At 41.5% G+C, this 22400-nt stretch overlaps 1 protein-coding gene across 5 annotated transcripts in view; it reads left to right on the plus strand.

Moving 5' to 3' along the window:
* The first annotated feature begins 18275 nt into the window (after positions 1–18275).
* The window catches only part of MAP3K4 (mitogen-activated protein kinase kinase kinase 4), a 68193-nt gene continuing 64068 nt past the window's right edge, over positions 18276–22400 (plus strand). For 2 of the 5 annotated variants that reach the window (XM_042025053.1, XM_042025056.1), the window contains exon 1: positions 18315–18712. In XM_042025053.1, coding sequence (XP_041880987.1) covers positions 18642–18712 — 71 coding nt within the window. In that variant the 5' untranslated portion in view covers positions 18315–18641. Of the gene's footprint in view, positions 18713–22400 lie in introns of all 5 variants that reach the window. The other 3 variants (XM_042025055.1, XM_042025051.1, XM_042025054.1) reach the window with 3 other exon arrangements.

Raw genomic sequence — 22400 nt, forward strand, 5'->3', positions numbered from 1 at the left:
AGTCTTGCCTGGGGTTTTTGATTGCTTTGGTAGCTCTTTTTTTCTTTTGTTATTCAAGATGTCACATATGAAAGAACTGTTTATTATTAATCATGACTATCATCTTGATTGGTGTTGCTGTGAGTTCTCCTGGCAGTGATTGGGACCCAGGGCTTGGTGCCGTACAGCTCAGCACAGCAGGAGAAAGGGCCTTAGAGGTGAAATGGAGTGGAAGGGATAAAAAAATCTTGACCAAGTTTAGGGAACAAGAGAGTGGCCAGGCCAAAACCCTTGGTCACTTACACTCTTTGCAGAGCTCTGTGCATCTTCCTTACATAGCACCTGTCATATGCCATAGCACCTACCTTTCCATCTCTGGTGGAAGCGTGCAGAGGAGGACCAGGGGGCTGCTGTATTCTGCAGGTACCCCTGCCCAGACACGCATGTGGGATGGCACCCCGCGTCCTGCATGCCCAACCCCAGCAGCAGATGACCCACTTTGCATAAAGCAGTGTTCCTTGCACTCTCTGTGGGTAAAGCAAGGGTGACAACACGTGCTTATCTGCTTCCTTGATTTGTGATTAATGAGCTTTTGCTTGTTCACAGCTTTAGAAATGAAAAGTATTGTCTATCTGCTGAGAGTTATGGTTAGATGAGTTACTGGTGAGCCTCAAGGCATGTTCCCACTGAATATGTGGAACAGCTGGTATTTTAAGTATGTAGCCTCTATGGTTGTGTCCAGATCACTGTAGAACTGAGTTTAACTTAAAATAAAAGAACCTCTGTATTTTCAGTAGAAAGTGAATTCTTCTTTTGTGGTCATAAAACCTTATTTTGTACTTGTTCATGCTTTCCTAATCTGTGAAGCCCAAAGGTGTAGTATATTACCAGAGGTGCCTTGGGCTAGGCTGGAAGCTACTTCTTAGGGGAAGTAAAAAAAAAATTTTGCTTCTCTCTTCTTTTTTTTCCCCCCTGGTGTTTCGGATGTGTATTTGTTATCCTATGGATGAGAACAAGCAGTCAGACTGGGCCATTTGAAGATGTCAGTGTCCTCTGGATCCTAGAAAAGTTGAATGCAGTGCCTACATATTATTATTGTACAATATTATATCTACTTGCATAAAGCTTATCTCAATGTAGTAAGAACTTAAATAATTTCTGTATTTAGAGAGGATTTTTCTGGGAAATAAAACCAAGATGATGGTCTGCTGCAGCTTTTCTTATACATCCAAAGTATCCAAATTCAAAATTTTCAGGGACGTAGGAGGGCAAACATAAAAACCACATTACATATCCAAAAAATACTCAAAATATATTTTGAATTTTTAAAACTACTTTGATTAATTAGTAAAATATTCCTTTTCCAAGTGCATGGAAAATTCAGATAATGTGGAATTGGAAGTGCCAAACAGGACAGCTTAACCTTCACAGTACAACCAGCTTTGGTGCTTTAAGGTACTATTGCCAGTATTGGACCATTTGCTTTCAGCTGTCTGCTCCGAGGGGTCATCCTCCTAAAAGAGCACACCATCTGAGCCCTACATGCCAGCCTCTGAGTGAAGTTGCTTGGCTGATTTTAAAAGCCCCCATGTGCTGTGGCTCAGCCCAAGCTGCCTGCCTTGCGGTCAGACAAGCAACGAGCGAGTGAAGCTCAGACAGATTGGCAGCAGTCACCTGCAGCAAACTCTGCACTGCAAGGGACAGCTAGGAAATGGTAACTTTAAAAGCCATCACAGCCGTTTCCAAATAAAACCCAATGTAGATCGCAGCCAGATAAAATGTTTCAGCTGCCCCTTCGACCAGATCACACCTCAGACTATTCACACAATTAACCCATCCCTCCACATTCTGCCATTAATGGACGGGTTTGTTTTCTTGTTTGTACACCGTCATGGAACGGAAGAGCTGGGCAGGAAAAGCACTGGATGGCGAGGCAGCAGCAAACAGCTGGGATGATAATCTTTTCATCCAGCTCATCATAGGAGTCCACCTGATTCCCCTTTATAGAGATTGACGTGACTAAGGCAGCAGAAGAGAGTGAGTGGTGGGACTTGTGGCAGTAGCAGATGTGCCTGCAGTACATCCGTACAGTCAGTCCCTGGCTGTGTGACTACCAGGCTGGTAGGGATGAGGCCATCCTCTGATGGCCAGAGGTGTGACTGCTTCCCACAGTCTGCAGGCTGGTCTGAGCTCCCACACCTCTCTGCTTATCAGCAGTGGATCAGTGAGTGCTCTGCCCACACAAAACCTGCGGGCTCAGGCCACATGGCTTTACTGGGCAGAGTCAGTGCTAGTGCTGCTCTTTAGCAGACAGCAGGGTGGTGTGTGCCAAGGGGGAAGGGAGGTGAAGTCTCCCTGTCCCCAAAGACAACCCCACAGCTCCCATCTGTACTGAGGAATTCCCCACAGCAGTTGTTCCTTTCAGCTGGTCATCCATAATAACTCTGGTCAGAAGGGCAGATACTGTAAGAGACGAGCTTCATCACAGGTCACCTCTGAGTCACCTCAGTGAGTCATCTCTGTCTGGCCTTGCTGCTGGCTCTGGAGCCCCCAGCTGCAGCCCAGTGTGGGAAGGCACAGTCTCCTTTCTGTGAATCGTCCTTTCTTCCAGTGTCCTGCAGCCGCTAGTCCCTTGGCTCCTGCCCCAGCATGGCTCACCCGGGGTTGTCTCTCTGCCTGGGGTGCCCCAGCTGGCTCCCTCTGCCCGAAAAAAGTCAGGCAGAAAATCATTCCTTGGAGACTGACAAGCAGACATACAACAAGGCTGGCTTTTACTTGGCTTGTGATAGGGTCTTGGGCTCACCATGTGATGCATTTAGATGGACACAGAAAAAGGTGCAACTTCTCCTGGCTTGAGTACAGAACTGCAGCTCCTGGTGTGACCGGGAAGTTTGGTGAATGAGCTGAGCCAATGAGCCCATCCATCCGTTTCACTGATGAGCAAGAAAAGCCTTGCATTCAGCCCGAGCTGCTGCAGCCAGTTCTGCCTCAGCTGTTCCTCTGCCAGAGATAAGCAGTAAAGAAAAATGGGGCAGGGAACCAAGGGGTCCAACACAGACAGTAAAAACAAAAGGTTTACAAACAAGTGCAAACACTTCACAAATATCGAGAATGGCAGAGAAGGCTTCTATGCTTTCAGCCAGTTTCTCTGGGTCATATGGTGTTAGTGCAGATGAAAAAAAAAAGATGAGTCATACAGTTTTGATGAGAGCCTCCTCCTGCCATTGTAATAGCTATTTAGTTTTACATGGAGAGGAGTCTCTAGGACATAAGAAGGGCATTACAAACAAATGAAATTATTTAACAAAAGTAAACTTGTCTCATGCACACGCTGAAATGGAGTAAGAAGTTCTGCCTCTATATATAATGCAAACTTTCTTTTGTTCTAATTGCCTGTCTATCCAGAAGAAGTCCTTCTAGTTTTATGGCCTTCTAATTTCCCTCCTTTTCAAGGAACAAGCTGGCATTCAGCATCATAGCAAAGAATCCAAGTTCAGAGGCGTCTTTGTAGAGAAAAATCTGTGAACGCAGTTTCTGTCAAAGGAGAAATTGAGTGTTCGGGGCTCTTGGCTAACTGTCATGCTTGTCCCTACAGATGCACAAATGTAACACTAGCAAGTACCTTTTACATATTTTTTTCCATGCTTCACTGTGTTCTTTTCACTGTGTTCACTGTGACTTTTTCTGCTGGGTACAGGGTTGGAAGACAGACTGACAAACAGACAGTGTGTTAGTATAATCACATTTTTTAAATCCTCTGGATGGACATGTGGGTTTTGCATTTCACTCTAAAGCATTTCATTAGGCAACTGAGTAGCGTAGTAGCCGTTACCATTAATAAAATGGTTTTTTTCTTCATTTAACATGACAGAACTACAGAATATGCAAATATCAAAACCAAGTACAACCAAGTATTTTGCAATTTTTTATATCTAGTTTGCAATTTCTACATATCTAAAAACATATATATATATCTATATCAGCATCAGGCTGAAGGAACTCAACTGAAAAAAATCCTTATTTTTTTTGGTAGTCTTGAAAGGGTGGGACATAATGTGTTGTTACCCGGGTACCTGGTGTGAATGGTGACTGAAGGGCAGGACTTCAATTCTACAGAGCTAGAACCCATAGAAGGACAGAAAACCCTTTTTATTTCTTGTGGGGCTCAGTGTTTGCCTTTCAGTGTCTTGTTGATGGGACAGCTTGCTGACTCTGAGAGAAGGGGGAAAGTGAGAAGTGCAGCTTCTCAGGTCACAGAAGATTTTTGGAGGAACTGATGCAGAAGGACTGCTCTGTCACATTGCATAGTCACTGCATAGTTCACTCTGCATAATTTTTCATTTTACACATAATTGTAATTTCTAACACTAACAGGATAAATCAATGTGTCTTAACCTCTCACTGATACACTAATGGTATAATATGGAGTGATTCTAAGATAATTTCTCCCACATAAACCAGAACAATGGTAGCTGATTCCTGAAGGACACTAGAGAGATAATAATCAGGGATGTTTCCACGTCCTTCCTGTGTATACTTGATGAAAAGCTAAGTTAAGGTCTATTGAATAACGTGCAAGAATCTGCCATGCAGGTGCTATTAAAACATCACAACACAGCCAGCTACATTTGGCAAATACAGTAATCCAAAACACCTTGGGCATAGTTTTAAACCTTTTCATCTTTAGATTCATTACCAGAGTTGCATATGCCAGTGTATTTTACAAACACATCCCATTAAAGTATAGGTAACTTATTAATACAGGCGTGTACAGATAAGAAATGTACAGATAGCAATAAATAGGAAATAACACAACATATGAGTTTTGCACCACAGAAACAGGATGACATAAGTTTTAGAAAGGAAGCACACACAGGAATTCTAGGCAGAATAAGTTACTTAAAATGAAAATGAGACATGGAGAAATTTCCACTATAATATCTCCAAGGCAACAGCATGGGCTTGTGTACAGGCCAGAGTATTGCAATATTGCTCACTTTCATCTTGGAGAATGAGAGTTTCCCACAAGGACTCCCTGTTCTGATTAAAGCACTGTAAATCCTCTTTTTCTAGATTTTTTTTTGTTTGTGGGTTAGAGGGGTTTTTTTGCACTAATCAATACAATGAGAGACCTGCCTGTGGTCTGTCCTGCTCTCCTGGGCTAGCACTCGGGGAAGAGTGGAGGTGCAGCTGGGAGTGGCTGGCACTTGCACAAGCCACACTCAGGTGAGAGAGGCTGGTTGCTACCCTGAGGAAGTGTTGGCCAGGTTCTGATTCTGGACATTAAAGTACACATATTTGGGATTTGTACTGGAGGAGTTTTAAGGAGTTTCTATAGTGTAGAGGCTGATAAAACAGAAAAGGAGGGGCACATTTTTAACATAGTAGTCTGAGTTTACATCTAAAGTACATAAATGTGTCAGGAGGCACATATGGACAATAAGAAAACTTACCTGTATCACTCCAAATGTCAGCTTTAAAGCTCTGTATTCTGGAATGAGAATTTCTTCCAGATAGAAGCCTGACCAAATTGCTTCATTTGCTTATTATAGCCTTGGGCTACAATAGCCCAAAAGGAGCTAAGTGAGACTAGGAATAGGCCAAAAATTGTAATTTATTTAACACTTACAGTATAGCAAGTGAAAAACTCCAGCCAGATTATCCAGCGATGTTATGAAAAAAAAAAAGAAGGAAATGGTGGTTTCTGTCCCAAAGGATGAACTATCTAAAAGATAAGACATATGTGGCTGGATAAAATCAACAAATAAATCAGACCTGGGCAGAAAAGAGCAGAAAGGCAAGTAATTGTTTAAGGCTAGTCTGGTCTGGTCTCAATCAGAAAACACCTTCTACAATTTCCCAAATACGTGGCTTCTGAGATCACTCGTTTTTTCCCACTTCAAAAAGAAATAAAGTTTTTGCCTGGTGATCCTGCCCTTTTGGAAGTGCAATCAATTTGAATACTGTTGCTTTATGCATCAAACCTAAGGGATAAGTGATAGAAGAAGAGGAGGAGTGTCCCAGCGTAGCTCCTGTCAGTCTCTGCCACTGCTGAGAGGCAACAGAAGAGAAGTTCAGATCCAAATGGCAATGTTGCATATTGATTTTTGTGGACATGCCCTGCTACTGCCAAGGTCTGTGTTCCTTTTTTTAGCAGCTTAGATGGCTTTTACCAAGCATAAATATAGACTGCACGAATAGTGAGAAGCTATTTTTGAATATTTTGGTCACTGCTAAATACAGAATTGCTAATCCAGGCATTCAGAAGTCATGAATCAGGTCCCCAGAATAAGAAGGCAGGCCTAAGTATATGTAAATCCTTTTTTATTTTCACTCTGTTTCGTGTACTAAAACTTCAGAATATTTCTGGATTAAGTCTTCAAGCACTATTCTTCAAAACTGAAGACACTCATTTAATCTGAGTTGGTATTTACCTCTAATTCACATGGTTCCCGGAGCTGTGACTTAAAAAAATATTCCTAATGCTCTGAGGCAAGAGAATTTCTTTGCTTATCTGCCTAACTGTCTGGTGTAACAGTAGCTGAAATCTCTTTAATCAAAAATGGAAATGTCAACAGTGAAGAGAGAGAGCAGCAGAGGACCGAGGCACCATTCATCTGCCACCTTCCTTTATCTGCACAAATTTGATGAAAGAGGAGCACAGTGCCTCCCCTGCGCAGGGCTGGCAGTCAACCCACGGCAGAACAGCAACAACCTTCTGAGTGAGGCACTTGCTCATAGAGCATAAATACATCATGAATGTCACGCAGCACACAAATATTGTGGCACAAATGTCAAATGCTCTGAGGAATTCTTACAACAGGCATTTGCATGAACTTGTTTGATGAATGTTTTGTACAAGTACTTTCAATTTGTGACGCATTTGGGAGGGTTTTTTTTTGTTTTGCGAATTTAAAAGCAGCTCATAAGCAGAACATGGGTCTAGCTTTGTCCAGTGAAATGAAAATAATATATTGCTCGTTCAGTTGTAACCTTAAGCCCAATACATTCTAGTACATCCTCAGCTTCTACTCCCCAGCAAATTTTAAACTTGGCCAGTGTTGCTTCTGCCTGAGACTTCCTGCAAGAATGGTTTATTGTCTTCCTTCCCTAGGAACGACCCATTTTTAAGCAATCAGTGTCACAAGAGCTGGTGACTCTCTCATGTCTAAGAGCCCTTGCAAATATATTTTTGTGGACAAAGTACCCTTCATTCATTATTGTATTTTTCCTGGAAACACCTCAAACCCATATTCATGCATTTTCAACAGTGCAGATTAGCAAATTTCTCTTCTATAAAATACTTGCAGCATTCTTTTCTACTGCAAACTGGTCTTTGCTGAAAATTAACAAATTTGTCCTAGCACCATAATATCTATTATTGGTTCAGTACTCATTCTTTGAATACCTGTTCTAATTTCTGCTTGCTCTTGTGAACTCCATGTTTTGCTTTACAGGGGCATCCTTTTGCCTAAATAAATTGACTAAATGCATTTCTGTAAAAATAATACCAGGTTATTTTTGTCTGCAGCTCTCAATGATGGTTGCGTGTCTCTTTAACCCTCCCTCCTACTTAAAAGCTTCAGAGTTTGCTTGATCCCTTTGAGGAAACAAATAGTCTGACAGGGAAGGGCAAGGGCAGGGCTTGCATCACCCTGACCCGTACCTGCTTGTTGAGCCAGCTCGACAGCCCAAGTCAGAGGTTACACCTTCCCTAAACAGGTGTAACTTGAATACTCCTCTAAGTGTACTAGACAGCTGGGACGTAAGAACCAGAGTCCCTGAACAATTTCTTCTGGGCTTTCTTCTTGTGGCTGAGTGCTGATGTCCAGCCAGAGGCAGAGCCCTTCCTCGTCACACCGTGTGTGCCCTACCCTTGCAGATAGGGCACCCAGCTGGTGGCGTGGGTGTGACTCACCCCACAGTACCCTGAAAGTCAGGTCAGTAGGGGCCATGCACTCTGCCACAAGCCGTGGAGGTAGGGATGGAGCACTTGTGCAAAGCAGAGACAAGCAGAAGCTCTGCAGCGCAATCCCCCTCGAGCTCCTGGCAGGTCAGTGCTCCACAGACCAGGAGCAAGGCAACCAGCAGCAAACATGAGCTGGCCCAGGACAAGCCTGGCCTTCTGCTGCAATTTCACCCTCCTGCAAAACCACGGGGATTTCTTGCCCAGTCACTGCTGAATTTGCAGCTCTTTGATTTTGCCAAAGTTCTATTTAAGCTTTAGCCCTACCAAATGCAGATTAAATGCATACCTTCCTACCCTTGCAAAGGTGTTCACGGATACTAAACATTGCATTTACCTCTGTGCCTTTCCATTTTACACAGAAATGCAAAACAGACCATCTTGGTTTAAAGACCTTGAACTACACTGAAATTTTTCGTATTAATTATCTTACATGTATGGAGACTAGGGGGTTGGAAAAATTTCTAATCTAGCCCTTTAAGGAAATATGAACCTTGAACATCAAGGGTTGCTGGTGGCACTAAAAAGTACATGCCTGCTTTTGTTTATAGCCAAAGAATCTGGGTACTGCTCTGATAATATATTTGGCTGATGGGAAGCATGCAGCAGGACAAGCGTTCAACAGCTAAACCATGCAGCCTGTTCCTCAGAGAGTCCCTTGCTCCTGGCAAAGAAAAAAAATGCATCTTCCTGGCACTAAAACTGGGACTTTGTTTATTGACAAGAATAGACTTTTTTCCTACTTGTAAGCACAATAAATGACACTTTCACTGTAAGCTAATGATGGGTGGATATAATGTATGGCAGAAGCAGCTCTATTATTGATGTAGTTATACTGGTAAAAAATGCACACATTATTATAGTTTTATATTGCAATGGGAAGAGATTCAATTATGCTCATAAACAATGCTGGAGTTGTATTTGTAGCTCTGCCAGCTTTCCCCACTATAAATACACCAAGAAAACCTTTTTCAGCTTGTCAGATTGCACAGAAATAGAGATCACTCTCAAAGAGAATGCTTTGGAACAAAGTGCGATGTAATCCAAGCATGTGGAAGCTGAAAAAAATCTAGCAATATGCAGAGGTGAGAAGCATGGCTCATAAAGGCATCATAATAAATTACATAATCTAATCATCAAGTAGTTATTTTTAAGGCAGACTTCTTACTTTGAAAAAAAACCAGTTAAATTCAGTGCAAGCAACCACTGTCAAACAAATACTTAATCCAGGTTAATATAAGGCTCAAGTTACACCAGAATTGCAGTAGCTACAACATCCCCCTGTTTCTGCTGTTCCATCCTTTTTGTATCTGTTGGATATAACTATGATTACTAACAGAACCAACCACTAAATATCACACTTACATGTGCCCTGTCATGGCTGTAATTGTATTTATTACTTATTTCTTACACATGCCCCCGTATTCTACAACAGAAATATTACATTTCTAAATTAAAATGAAATGAAATGAAATAAAATAAAATTTAAAAAACAATGAAATATGTTACAAAGAGGCTGTAAGAAAACTTAGCAGACTTGCTTTGTAAACATCTTGTAGGTAAGATGGCTGATTCTTTATGGCTCTAAGTACACACACTGTACATTTAAATAGAACTTTCTATAGTTAATAAAATAATAGAAATTGTATTTCTATTATTTTTATATGCCCACAGCCACATTTTCATAATCAGCCCCTAGGACTCTGATGGCCAATATGAGCATGAACTTTTTATACTGAACTTTCATATTTATGCATAAATACAAGGCTTCATGAATGTCAAGCTGGCGATCAGATTCAATTCTGGTTTGTGCTAAAAATTGCAAATTGTGAAGACGACTTGTCAGTTCACTTTTAGTTACTAAAATGCTGATGATCAAGTAGGAAAGACATTTAATGGCATATTTAATAGGCTGTTTGCTTGTTACTGCTTTCTCAGAAAAAAAATTTAAATTCAAATAAAGATCATTTGACAGTTCACAGGAAACAAGACTCCGTGATGATGTGACACCTACAGCTTGTGACTTTCTAGGACACTCATACTCACTGCATTACATCAGAGTAATTCTGATAGCTCTGCCCTTATCCTTTTTAGACAAGTGATGAGGCAGGCAAAACATCACTTTCTGAAGTCTATCTGAGCTAGTTACTTCAGGGAGAGAGATCCATTCACAGTTAAATCCTCTTACTCAACACAGTGGTTGGCAGGCTGTTGTGGATACAACAAGGAGATCTGGAATAGCTGCAATAAACATAGCACGAAATGTAACTCTGAAAAATAATGGTAATAAAAATAGATCTTATGTACTTGCCACACTAAACATGCTTACAGGTTATTTTCAAATACAGATAGTGTGATAATAAAAATCTATCAGAAAGTTCAGCTGAGGTACAGTGCCATGAATAGGGAATAGCACAGAGCCATTTACCTTTTGGTTGGGCAAACCTCACTGAGTGAAAACAACTGCTGAAATCAGAGGAGTCTTAAGATTTTCAGAATCTGGCTTTGTACAAATGATTATGGGTGTCACGTTCACTTTTTGCAGAGTAATAAAGCTGACCACATCCAAATAATGACACGCTTGGTTTTTTTGACGTGTAAAATGCAATGGTATATAATTTATACAATTTGAATATCAGGATTCTGTATCACTTAAAATACAAAAGCATGGTTAATGGTAACTGTTTTTTAGAAGTTTCTTAAAACGATCCATGTGGTTCAAGTATAAAATTTTAAAAAAAGGCAGTATTGTTGGTCTTGCTGTAAAACCTCATTAGTAGGAAATGGCACAACTTTGGAAAGGAAGATGCTCCCAAAGCTGTGATTATACTGACATATTTGGTATTGCACACCTTCTTCTGACAGAAAGTTACAATTTAGTAGGCAGAAATGGCTACATAACATCATTGTGAATTATACATTTTAGAATAACTTAATTCTTACTAGCAATTGTTCTTTATTAAAAATTCATTAATTTAAAATCACCACAATTCGTAACAAAATTATAAATAATACCAAAAGTTTTTTGTGCTGTGTGCTTTTAAATGGTTGTGTTTCCTAGGGAACTTACTGTTTAAGAGATTGCTGGTAATTCAAAAGTATTTATGAGATCAGCCACAGAATGGCTGAGGTGGACAGGTTCCTCTGGAGATCACCTCATCTCAACCCTCTGCTTAAAGCAGGGTAAGCAGGAGCAGGTTCCTCAGGGCCACAACCAGCCAGGTTTTGAATATCTCTAAGGATGGTGATTCCACAATCTCCCTGAGCAACCCATGTCATTGTTTGACCACTCTCACGATAAGGAAAGTTTTTCTCAACTTTAAACAGATTTTTGTTCATAGTTTATCCACTGCTTCTTGTCCTTTCAAAGGACACCACTGGGAAGAGCCTGGCTCCATTGTCTTACCTCTGCCCCATCAAGTATTTTTACACATTGGTAAGATCCTTCCTGAGCCTCCTCTTCTTCAGGTTGAACATTTCCAGCTCCTCCCTGCAGATCTCAGATGCTCCACACCCTTCACGACCTTTATGGTCCTTTGCTGGACTCATTCCAGCATGTCCCTATCTCTTTTGTCATGGGGAGCCCAGAACTAAGCTGTCATCTGGGGGTGTTTCATAAACGTACAAATATAAATTTTAATGCAAAAGTTTTAACTGAAATGTTATTCTTGGAATTTGAAATCCAGATAAGAATAGCAATGCTATTCTTCCATTAACCTTAACTGTACATTTAGAAATATACTATGTATTAGAGTAATCTTCCACAGCTTACAGAATACATAACTTCTTGTTCTGTGAGCAGTCATCTATGCCCAATGAAGACCATGACTGCCTCAGACAGATGGGCTATAGCCCAAATGTCCATCTAAAGAGTTAGTTGGAAGATTAATACTTCTATGATCTCATCTCAGGCAGGTTACAGCTATGCAACATGTGATAGAGTTTTGCAACTGATCCATACTGAATGCTTCTGACAGGTGAACAAGCACACTCTAGTCAGGAGTCCTTCTCCAATACTACTGAATGAATAATGTGTGCTTGCCCTGTTGAAGACAGGGTGCTGAATCTGCAGATCAGCATTTTTCTCCTAGCTCAGTGTGCCACAACATCCATCCATTGGAAAGCTGGAGTCTTTTAACCTCCTTAGTGCCTCAATGCCTAGGCCAAGTAGTAGGGCTGTTTGACTGGTATCTCTACTCAGATTAAGGGCAAAAGAAATTTCTCTCCCAGGCTTCACACTATCACATAGACAAACAGCAGAAGTATGGCTCAAACATGCCATTGAATTCAGGCTGCAAGAGAGGAGGAACTGAGCAATTACAGATCCTGAGCTTCAACAAGGTCATCCTGTTCTCAACCAACACATTATCTCATTCTATTTTCCATGGACAGGAACAAAAACTAACCCAATTTTGACCCCTTTGTATTTCTGATTATCACCACAGCTGAAGAACAACATCAGTGGAGTTGATAGGCTTTGGACTGAAATTTAGAATTAAAATAGCTAGTCCTAAAGTTTATCAATGCCCATTGTATCCTGACAGTCATAGTGAAATCCACCCAAAGATGTTGATAGAAACCATCTTTTAAACAAACAGCTCAGCAGAAAATGTCACATGGATCTCAGCTCACTAACACAAAAGTCATAATCTGGATTCCTCAGCTGGCTGTATCTGGAAAGACTGCTGTGCCAGGACAGCATATTAGCTCACATCATTCCACAGTTATTTCAAGTGCTGTGTGCTACATCTCCTAGCATGGATATGCCTTAAAATAACCACCAATTCCTGTGAGGAAGCGGAAATGCAAATCAATTAGAGAAATAATGATAGGGGCCAATAAGATTCAAATGAGAATAAAAAAGCTCTGAATGCATTGAAATAATGTCAAATGGCAGGTGATTGCCTCTTTATAGTGTTTTATACTGTAGGAACTGTGTGAGCATTTAGAAGCATGAAGATCGTTATGTTAACAATGGGGGAACAGCTTTTTTGAACTAATGAAATGGACAGAAATGAAAAAATAAAACCTGAGGCACTGCAGAATGGGACACAACCGGGAGTTGTAGAATAAGATACTATTTTACTATGCTCTAGTTAGGAGGGTTTGGAACAAATGGGGAGTATCTTAATTCCTACTGATGTTCACCAGAACCGAGCCATCGACAGGATTATGCCACAAAACTCACCTTGTGAAATTGTGGGGACAAAATTATTCCAGATGATTCAGAGCAAAAGGAGGAAATCAATCCTATAAACAATTATATGTATGAGTAACTGTTCTCCCAGGGTTGTCCCACTGATTTCAGTATGCCTACTATATAAGTGAACTGATGTGTATATAAGTGTTTGCCGGGATTAACATTTAATGAAGATTAAAATTTTCTCATGGCTGCTTATAACTCCATCCAGCTGATACAACTGCCAGGAACTGTTGGGGTAAAGGGATATGCGAGCCACGCTGCTTTTCTGTGATTACTCTCACTTATAAAAAGAGCTGTTGGAAGGAGGAGACATGGACAGCTCCTGTCTTCCCAGACAGGGAAGTTTGATACGAATCTCACAGCTGTTTTCTGCTGGGATAACGCAGCTGCTGCAAGGCAGACATAGAAAGAGCCTCAGCAGCACAACCAGGTATTTCAAAAGAGATAGTCTGGAACTTTTTTTTTTTGGTGCTTTCTGGGATGATGGAAATAAGAAGCATCACTTTATAAATTTCGGTATAAGCAACTAGTCAAACTTGCAAGATGCTTGAAAACATGTTGAAAGAGTTGCGTGCAACAATGCACTAAATTGCACTGTCAGGCACACACAGAAGACAGATGGAGATGCTCTGGGCCTACAAATATGGTTTAAAAGAATTGGCCCCAATTCTTCAGTGGAGCTTCTTTGAACATAAAATTAATGTAGTGAACACAAATGCAGACAAGCATTTGGTCATTTGGTCTTGTTTATAAATGCCCCATGGCTGCTCACTGAGTATGTCTATTATACAGCTGGGGAAAGAATTAAAATATGATTTATCAGGAGCCAAGCTCGCTTTAAGCAAGCCTACTCTGTTGTTGATAGTCAAGTTCAAGTAGCACTGAATTCAGTGCAGCTGATTGTTACAGGTCCAAAGTCAGTTCTTGGGAAGACATAAACTCCTGTAGCCAGACTGTTATACATATGTCAACATTTTCAGTTTCAGATAATTTCTATGTCCAGTGCCTTGGTATCTTTGAATAGAAGCCAGTGGATTTAGCTATGCCCAGCTTTACAAACACTGAGCCCAAAGACCAGCTTTACACAGTAAAAGCATACAACTTTAAGCACAACTGGAATTTGTACTTCTCTCATATGGGTCATGCCGTTTAAATAATGGCAGAGGCAGTGCTACATAGAGTTGCTTTTTAGGAGAGGAAGGACCCAAAAAAATAATGCCCAGTTGAAGTGATAAAACAATAATTCCAGGAATGTCTCTGACCTCATGCTACTCTTACTAACAAATACTCCTTTAATAGTGGTGAATTAATGGTATCGAGCCCTGTGCAATCCAGCATGCAGCCTGTGAGATGACAGCGTTCAGACAGAAATATTCCACCTCCGTCAAGCTAGCTGGCTCCTATTATAGCACGGGTGTTAAACCATGCTGCTGAACAAGCTTTGGCAGCTATCATGCAAGCTTCCCAAGTGAATGAATCACAGCAGTAACGGGTGATTGAACAAGGGTATATAGTGTGACTCCTTAATTTCTTTCAGCTTCACACTTCAAATCAATTGCAGCAAAGCTCAAATTAGATGACACTGAGAACTGCTTTCTGTTTCTTTCAATGCCACCCCCAGCCTGATCTTCTGTGAGAACAACAAAACTGTCGATGGACGAATCTGCATATGTCCAGGTAGAAATACATTGTGGTGTTTTATTTGGACTCTGGAGCTGCCAGTTTCAATGTCTACATAAGAAATGGTGTCAGGTTGTGTTCTAGATTTTAAATGCAGGTATTGCTCATGTTTTACTCTTCATTGCATTGCAGAAGAACATTTCTAATCTATGACCAAGAAAAAATGAATATTTTATCTTTAGCACATTTTACTAGATCTAGACTAACTATATAGCAGGCTGCTTTCCAATGTCTAATTAACTTTGCTTTTACTTTTAAATAGCTTTTATTAGAATTAAACTAAATAACTTATTGGAAGAGAAAAGTAATTGTACAAAGCTGGTTTTGTCAAAAATTTGATTTTTTGCATGTAGTTCACACAGTGAAGAACAATCTGATTACTAGATTTCACTAACTGACTTAAAACCAAAAACCAAGTTGTGCCTTATTCTGCAACATTTGTGACGTGAAAAAAAGTTTGGAAGTTTGGCCTTGTGACAGGTACCAGGAGAAAAATTTACAAATATTTTCTTATATTTATTTACCTACATGGACCAAATATTTCTTTGTCTTCATTAAGTTTTTTTGTATATAGAAAATAACTGGAGAAATGGCAAAAGCACAGCTGCATGTACAATCATGTCTGATACCTGTGATGAAGTGAGGAGGAAGGAATAACAGAATATGTGCCCCAGGAATAGACAGAAATTTCAAAGGTAGTTTCAGTAGAAATTTTGAAAATGCTATTTGAAAGACCTATTTTTGTTATTAGGATGCTACCGCCATCTCAAATTTCTAATGCAAGTTCTAGGACTGCTGCTGTAATAAAAGGCATGTTGCTAGAATAAAAAGCAATTCCTAAGCAATTGCAGCATCTGCTAAATTATAAAGCCAGATGTTTTTCTGAAAAAAAAAGAAGAAAATTAATTCTAAAACTTCTGAAAACAGAAGTTAAACTGAAAAAAGTTTGTCTATTTTGACAGTTACCTGTTTCCTGGTTTGTTTTTTTAACCTAGAATTTTGGAGTCATGATTTTGCCACATCAGACAATAAAATCCATTCCTAATATTTTAACTCAATTTTCTTACAGACAGATACTACTTATTGTGATCTGTATTTTAATCCTGTGCTGCCTTCTGTTCCAGGAGTAGAACCAGAGTGAACAATTTCATGTATCAATTTCTATGCACTTATGAAATACTGATATGTTTAGTCTTTGAAATATGATGATATTCCTCAAAAGAAGCCAAAAGTAATGAAGATAATTTTTTTCGCATATCATTTTTTAAGACCTCTGTAATGCCTTGAATTTTTTTCTTTGCTAAATATTATCCCTATATAGGCTCTGAGACTCTTATGTCATCTGCTGTTTCCTGTACTATCAACTCCAGATATTTCTGCATCTCTTAATTTCTTCCGAAGTTCTCTGTAAGGCCATTTACAAACCTCTCCTCTTACAATCTTCTTCTTGATGCCAGGAGCTATGTTGCTATCTATGGTCTATTGCAGATAACGAAGCATCACTGTATCAAACTTACAGCCTTACTTTGCTTGGTCAGTATCTGTAGTTCTAGGATATGTTCTGTGATATACCACAAAAATGTGATGCAACTCAATATGCTGGGCTGCCCTAAAGGGAAAGGGAAAAGTGCATACAGGGAAGATTTTTCTGGACCTCCTTTTTGAAGAGGCTGCAGTGAACCCCAGTTTACTTCAGTAAACTATCTTAATATTTACAGAAAGTAGTGGCAGCGGTCAGTCCCCGTTTCGCCCTTTGCCAAGGGCCCTTGGGATGTCTCCACTTCCCCACCATCAGGCCCTCACATCTATGGCAAAATGCAGTATCAGGTTTTTTTCCTAGTTAATGAAAATGCTGTGCTTCTAACATACCACTGCACTGGTTGTTTTCATAGAAGAAGTAAAGAAGCTGAAATATTTTGCCATGATTGCTAAATACGCCTCTGCCATGCAAACAGCTGCACAGATGGTGTGAAACAATGATCCCTAACTGAAAAGGATGTTCGAATTTAATCAGTAACATCGACCCTTTGTTATTTGCTATCATACTAAAACCACATGCATTCTGGGAAGTAAACAGCTTTACCCTATATAATGTATGTTTTTTATGGAGATGACAGCTAATTTATTAGGTTAGCACTTCAGAATTTTTGACCTTGACTTCCTTCAGCTATGGTTTCTAAATTTTGTTCACCATGACAGATTAGTGGGAATGTACTGTGTGTATCCACTGTTGGAGCTGCTTCATGGTTTTGAGCTCAAGTACTTGAGCAGACGTCTTTAACATGCTAAATACTGCATTTTTCCATTACATGAGGTATCTTAGTTAATAATTCTTGACATAAATGCTGAGTGTCTTGACGTTTAAATGTCATGATCATCAGAGTCATGGTGATCCAGGTATCTTTCTCGACCTACAGAAAACAGTCTAAGTGGCTTCCTGCATAATGTTACTTATCTGATCTTGCATTTTAAAGTATGCATTTATTAAGATGATAAATAGTAGATGTTATTAAAATGATGTAGTAGAACTATATTCTGCATTTCAGCTTAAAAAAAAAAATCTTTTATTTTAAAGGGCCTGTTGAATTTGCTTCCTAAACTTTGATAGAGAGGTGGACGACTTTATTTCATAAACAGTGACTTTACAACTGAATTTTAGTATCAGACTAGAAAGGGGCAAATTTCTTGTACAAGTAATGAAAGAACTGGTGCATAAATGCAGAATCTAGAACTGAATCCAGTCCAAGCTCAAATTTCACCCATCAGAAATAATGCATGTGCTTTGTATACACATTACTGATGCCGGGGTTTGCTGCTGTGCTTCCAATCCTGTAACACAGAAGATGAGGCTCCCTCTCATCGACCCTAACAATTGAACAACCCATGGCACTTTTCTGCCTTTGACGGGTGTTAACATTGATAATGATATTCCTGCCAACCTACGGCTCAGGAAATTACATTTTTCCTCCCCGTATTTCCAAACGGATATTATGGCTCCAGTTCTCTGTCCAAGGTTGATAACCAGTGCTGCTGGAGGGTTTAAAAAGACCAGGTTCATAAACTGAAACAAGTTACTCTGTCAGCAGCAGCAGCGTACAAAAGATGAAAGATCATTCTTCCATGCACGCCCTCAAAGGGGACCTCAAAGGTCTTTCACGCCTTCCACCTCCTTGGATCCGGCCGTGGTCGCTCCAGCCTCCGCTGGACATCGGGCCAGCACGGCTGCGGGGAGTTGGCACCTGCTGAGGGAAACCATCTTCCTCTCAGCAGGATGGTTTTTCTTCTGTCTCTGTCTGCCAGCGGTGTGGGAACGAGAGCTGCAGGGACCGCGGCACCCGCAGCGAGCGGCCGCAGGTAGCGCCTGACACCTCCGCCACGGGGCCAGCGAGGGGGCGGCAGCTCCCGCCGCGCCCCCATCACCGCCCCGCCTCGGGATAAACGCGGCCCCTCGCGGGGAACTGTGGAGACGTAGTTTCCACGGTGTCGGAGGGAAGTGCCGCGGTCTCACAGCCCGTCCCGACCCCGCGGCCGCGGGAGAGAGGGGGGAACCCACACCGGGAGCCGCCCCCTGCCCGGCCGCGGCGGAGCGAGCGCCTCTGGCGCGGCCGGTCCCTCCTGCCGCGCCGTAGCGATGCTGCCGGCGCCGCTGCCCTCGGAGGCTGTTCCCAAGATGGCGGCCGCGCGGGCGGCTCTGCGCGGCCGCGCTCCTGCAGCCGGGTAGGAACCCGCTCCCCTCCTCCTGCTGCTCCTGCTCCTCGCTGCGCCCCCGCGCCGCGCACTGGGGCCCGCCGCCATGCCGGCGCCGGTGCATGCATGAGAGACGCCGCCGCGCTGGTCTGTGCCGCCGCCGCCGCCATGGAGGAGCCGCCACCGCCGCCGGGGAGGTCAGTACCCAGCGCTGCCTCACAGGGAGCTCCCTGCAGGGAGCGATGCCGGGCGGGGGCTGCGAGCGCCGGGGCCGGGGGTGCACGCTCTGCCCCCCGCCCCCGGCCCCTCCGCGTTGCAGAACCTCTGTCTGCTGCTGCTGCTTCAGCGCTTCTGCAGAGCGCCCACGGACCGAGAAAGTGCTTCGATAAGAAATCTCTAGTGGCTGCGGTGGGTAAGGCAGTGTTTTGTGGGCGCTTTGCAATTAAAGCAAATCGTTTCCTTCGCCCCCAGCCTCGCAGCAGTGCGGGCGGGTGTGTCGGGGCACTGCCGAGCCCGGCTCTCGGGGTCGGGCCGGAGGTCCGGGGGCTGCAGAGAGGAGGGGGAGCAGCAGCTGGAGCCCGCGGGAGGCTGACGGAGCGTGACCTATGCTCCTCGACTTGTGAACTGCAGCGATGGAAGCGCTGCCCTCTGGAAGGGTGTCTCGTGTTTATAGCAGCCTTGATTAAAATCGGGTTTTCTTTAGAGTGCCGGTAAAACAGCAGGGTCACGGAGTATCGCTGCTGGCAACATTGCAATCGATAGTTGTAAGAAGATGGGGTTTAAAAAAAAAATAAAGAAAAAGCGTTCACAAAGAAGTGTTGTGATGCTTCAAAGCTTTCTGCAACTGCTGTCACCTCCTGAATATGCTGACCTGCAGATTGGCTTTTTGCAAGTCTCCATCTGTGTCCTGCTGAGAGATGGGGATGCAAATTACTTTATGCTTTAGTGTTTCCAGCTGGCTGTAGAAGTATTGCAGAAGTCCAAGTTATTAATTCCGTGCCAATTATTTCTCATTTTAAAATAACATCCTGTTGATGCACTTCACTTCTCACTAGGAAGCATTCAGGAAACGTTTTTAAAACGCTTGTGTGATCAATTAGTACTGTAAGGCAGTAGTCAGGTGCACTGTGTACCAGGTGTGCTGTGCAAAAAATCTGCTGTCGTGTTGCTGAGATGGTTCTTGAATATTGCGAGCTGCTGCTTTGTATTGATGGAATAAAAGGGAAGTTGTGATGTGCTCCTGTTTGGGTCAAGGCTATGGAGTTAACAACGCCTTTGAGTTTGCATTAATGATTTGTTTTTCTGTCATGAGAATGCCAAAATCAGAAGATATATAAAACTAATTAGATTTAACAGAAATATTATGAAATACAAATGCTATAGGGCAGCTGAATTAATAAGCTTCTAAGTTACTTTTTCAAGGACTCTTCAAAGACTTAATACTGCAGGTTCAGCAGAAAATGACTTAAAATAAAGTTTGTCCAACAGCATGACCCTAGACCTGGGCTGTCTTCATGTAGAAGAGTAATCTTCAGAGGCTGCATGGAAAACACCCAGGCATTTCCTGTGCAGGGCCATTTCTGACCTCTGCTGGATTCTGCTTATTACAGGACAGTTTATATGAGTCGGATGTGGGTGTGGATAATGTGGTGACAACTTCACCCAGCAAATGAAAATTGAATTAGTTACTTCAGAGTGAGCTGGTGGGTGGGAAGGGGATGTCTCAAAACAATTAGGTAGCCTTAATTTGTGTAGGGTAATGCATATACTCCATCCACTGTGATTCATTTCTCTGTGTACTCTGTGTCCCAACTTCACACCTGCTTTAGAACACAATTGCTTCTCTGGCTTCATGCAGCACTTGCTTTTACTTAAATGTAATACAAGTAAAGTATCTGAAGCTTTTTCAAACATGATTACTGTCGATTTAAATTTTGGAGTCATCATTAGATGTTTATTCTTGGGGCTGTGAGGTTAGAATTTTGTTGAAATCAGTTTATTTTACCTAGGCTTGGGCAATTGAAATCCATTTGATGGCAGATAGCTTTTAATCCTGTTTGTAGAATATGAATGTGTTCTTAAGATAATGAGTTCTGGCTAGTGCTAAAGTGCATTGCTATAATGCATTCTCTTTAAGTTAACTTTAGTTCTGATGGAGAAGTATTCAGTCATTCTGAATTAGCAATACACCTACATTTGTTAAATAAACAAAGCTTATTGATTTGTTGTTTTGAGACTGCCTCGTGTGAGAAATCTGCTTGTCTTTGTGTGAGGATTCTGTCTTGTTAGAATATAAATGCAATAGTACATTTTGTAAACTGAAGGCAAGCATAAAATATATTTATGGCTTTTTTTGAATTACATCGTCCTTGATCAAAAGCATTTGATTGGGAATCCCTCTCCAAAAGCACACTGTTTTTCCCAGGCCTTCTTTTCTTTCTTGAAATGGACTTTGGGGTGGGGGAGAGAGGGGAGGCAGCTCTAAACTGAAAAATGCTCAGGGAACCTGCAAGCAGATGTTGATTTTGAGAGACAATTGCTCTTTGACCCTGGATAGCATGCAGTAGTTATGGATAAGTGAAAGATACTACTGAAAAGTTTTGTGGAGAAGTCACATTTAAGTATCAATTGTGATAACAAAACAAGTGGAAAGTTTTCAAGATAAGATGTTTCCACTTAGATAATTTAGAATGCTAATTAAAACAGATGTGTTTGGTGCTTCTTGATTATTGCCCATAGGCTTTAAATTTCCCAAGCCCAATTTTAGGCTTTCCCAAGAATTTTCTGGCACAAAATCCACTATAGAGAAAAATGAGGCCTTAAGCATGTCCTTTGTTGGGACTTTGCTCTTTGCTTGGGAGCACTGCAAAGGCATGAAGAGCCATAGGACTACTGTAACTTGTGCCTTGACTGCTTGTAGCCCTCTTTTCTCCTGGCATACATCCAGTGCAAGGGGTGAAGGAAGGACCAAGGCTGTGAATAAAGTGGGACAGAATTGTGAATTATGTGGAGGCTTCCTCCTTGCTGGGGAACTTTTCAGTAGTCTATCAGATTTGTTGTCTCTAGGATGACAATGAATTGGGCTGTCAGTCTGCAGTATCTGTGGTTTGGGGGAAGCCTGAGGTTATGTTATGAATTGTGCTCAACATATTTTCCTGCTTGCCAAACTATCTGTGTGTCTGATAGTGTATGAGCAGTGAAAGAGTTTAAAATAATTTTATTAAGATCGTAGTTTTAGTAGGAAAAATGATTTAAGTATATAGAGCTTTGCCACAGTTTTTTTTCCTCCATGCATTTAAATGAGGTAAGATGTAATCTCTATTCTACATGTATTGCATTTTCTTGTTTACATGTGCAAGATTGGGATGAATGACTGCTCCACCTACACACAAACACACATGAAGTGCTGGTTGAGATGTGTTTGGCATTTGTAGCAGTAAGGATTAGTCTGTGTTGTGTGGCTGCTTGGGTTGTTTTTATGTCTGTTAATTAGTGCTGTCTGTGTCAAGGTTGGTTTTACTGTTATGTAAGCTAGTGAGATTTACCTTTGTGGAATGCAAACTGTGCTGTGATGAAAACAAATCTACTGAATTTAAAGGAAAGCATAAGGGATATGCAGTAATTCTTACTTCAGGGAGCTAATTTGGATTTTTAGAGGCTTACAAAGATTTGGCTTCCATGACAACCACATTTCTTAAATTATATACAAACCATTCTTTTAAACTGCATCTAAAATGCATTTAGAAGACAACTTTTCATACTACCAGCTGCTAGTCAATAGTGTGTTGACCTCTGTCAGCGCAGGAATCTCAGCTCATTTCTTCAGTGGCGTGGTTGGATTTGCTGTTGCCTGCAACATTTATGTTTGCAGGACTGTTACTTTCC

Source organism: Corvus kubaryi, unplaced genomic scaffold (genome assembly GCF_017639235.1).
Source record: "Corvus kubaryi isolate FWS band 111438036 unplaced genomic scaffold, C.kubaryi_AGA036_p1.0 37266, whole genome shotgun sequence".
Lineage (NCBI taxonomy): Eukaryota > Metazoa > Chordata > Aves > Passeriformes > Corvidae > Corvus > Corvus kubaryi.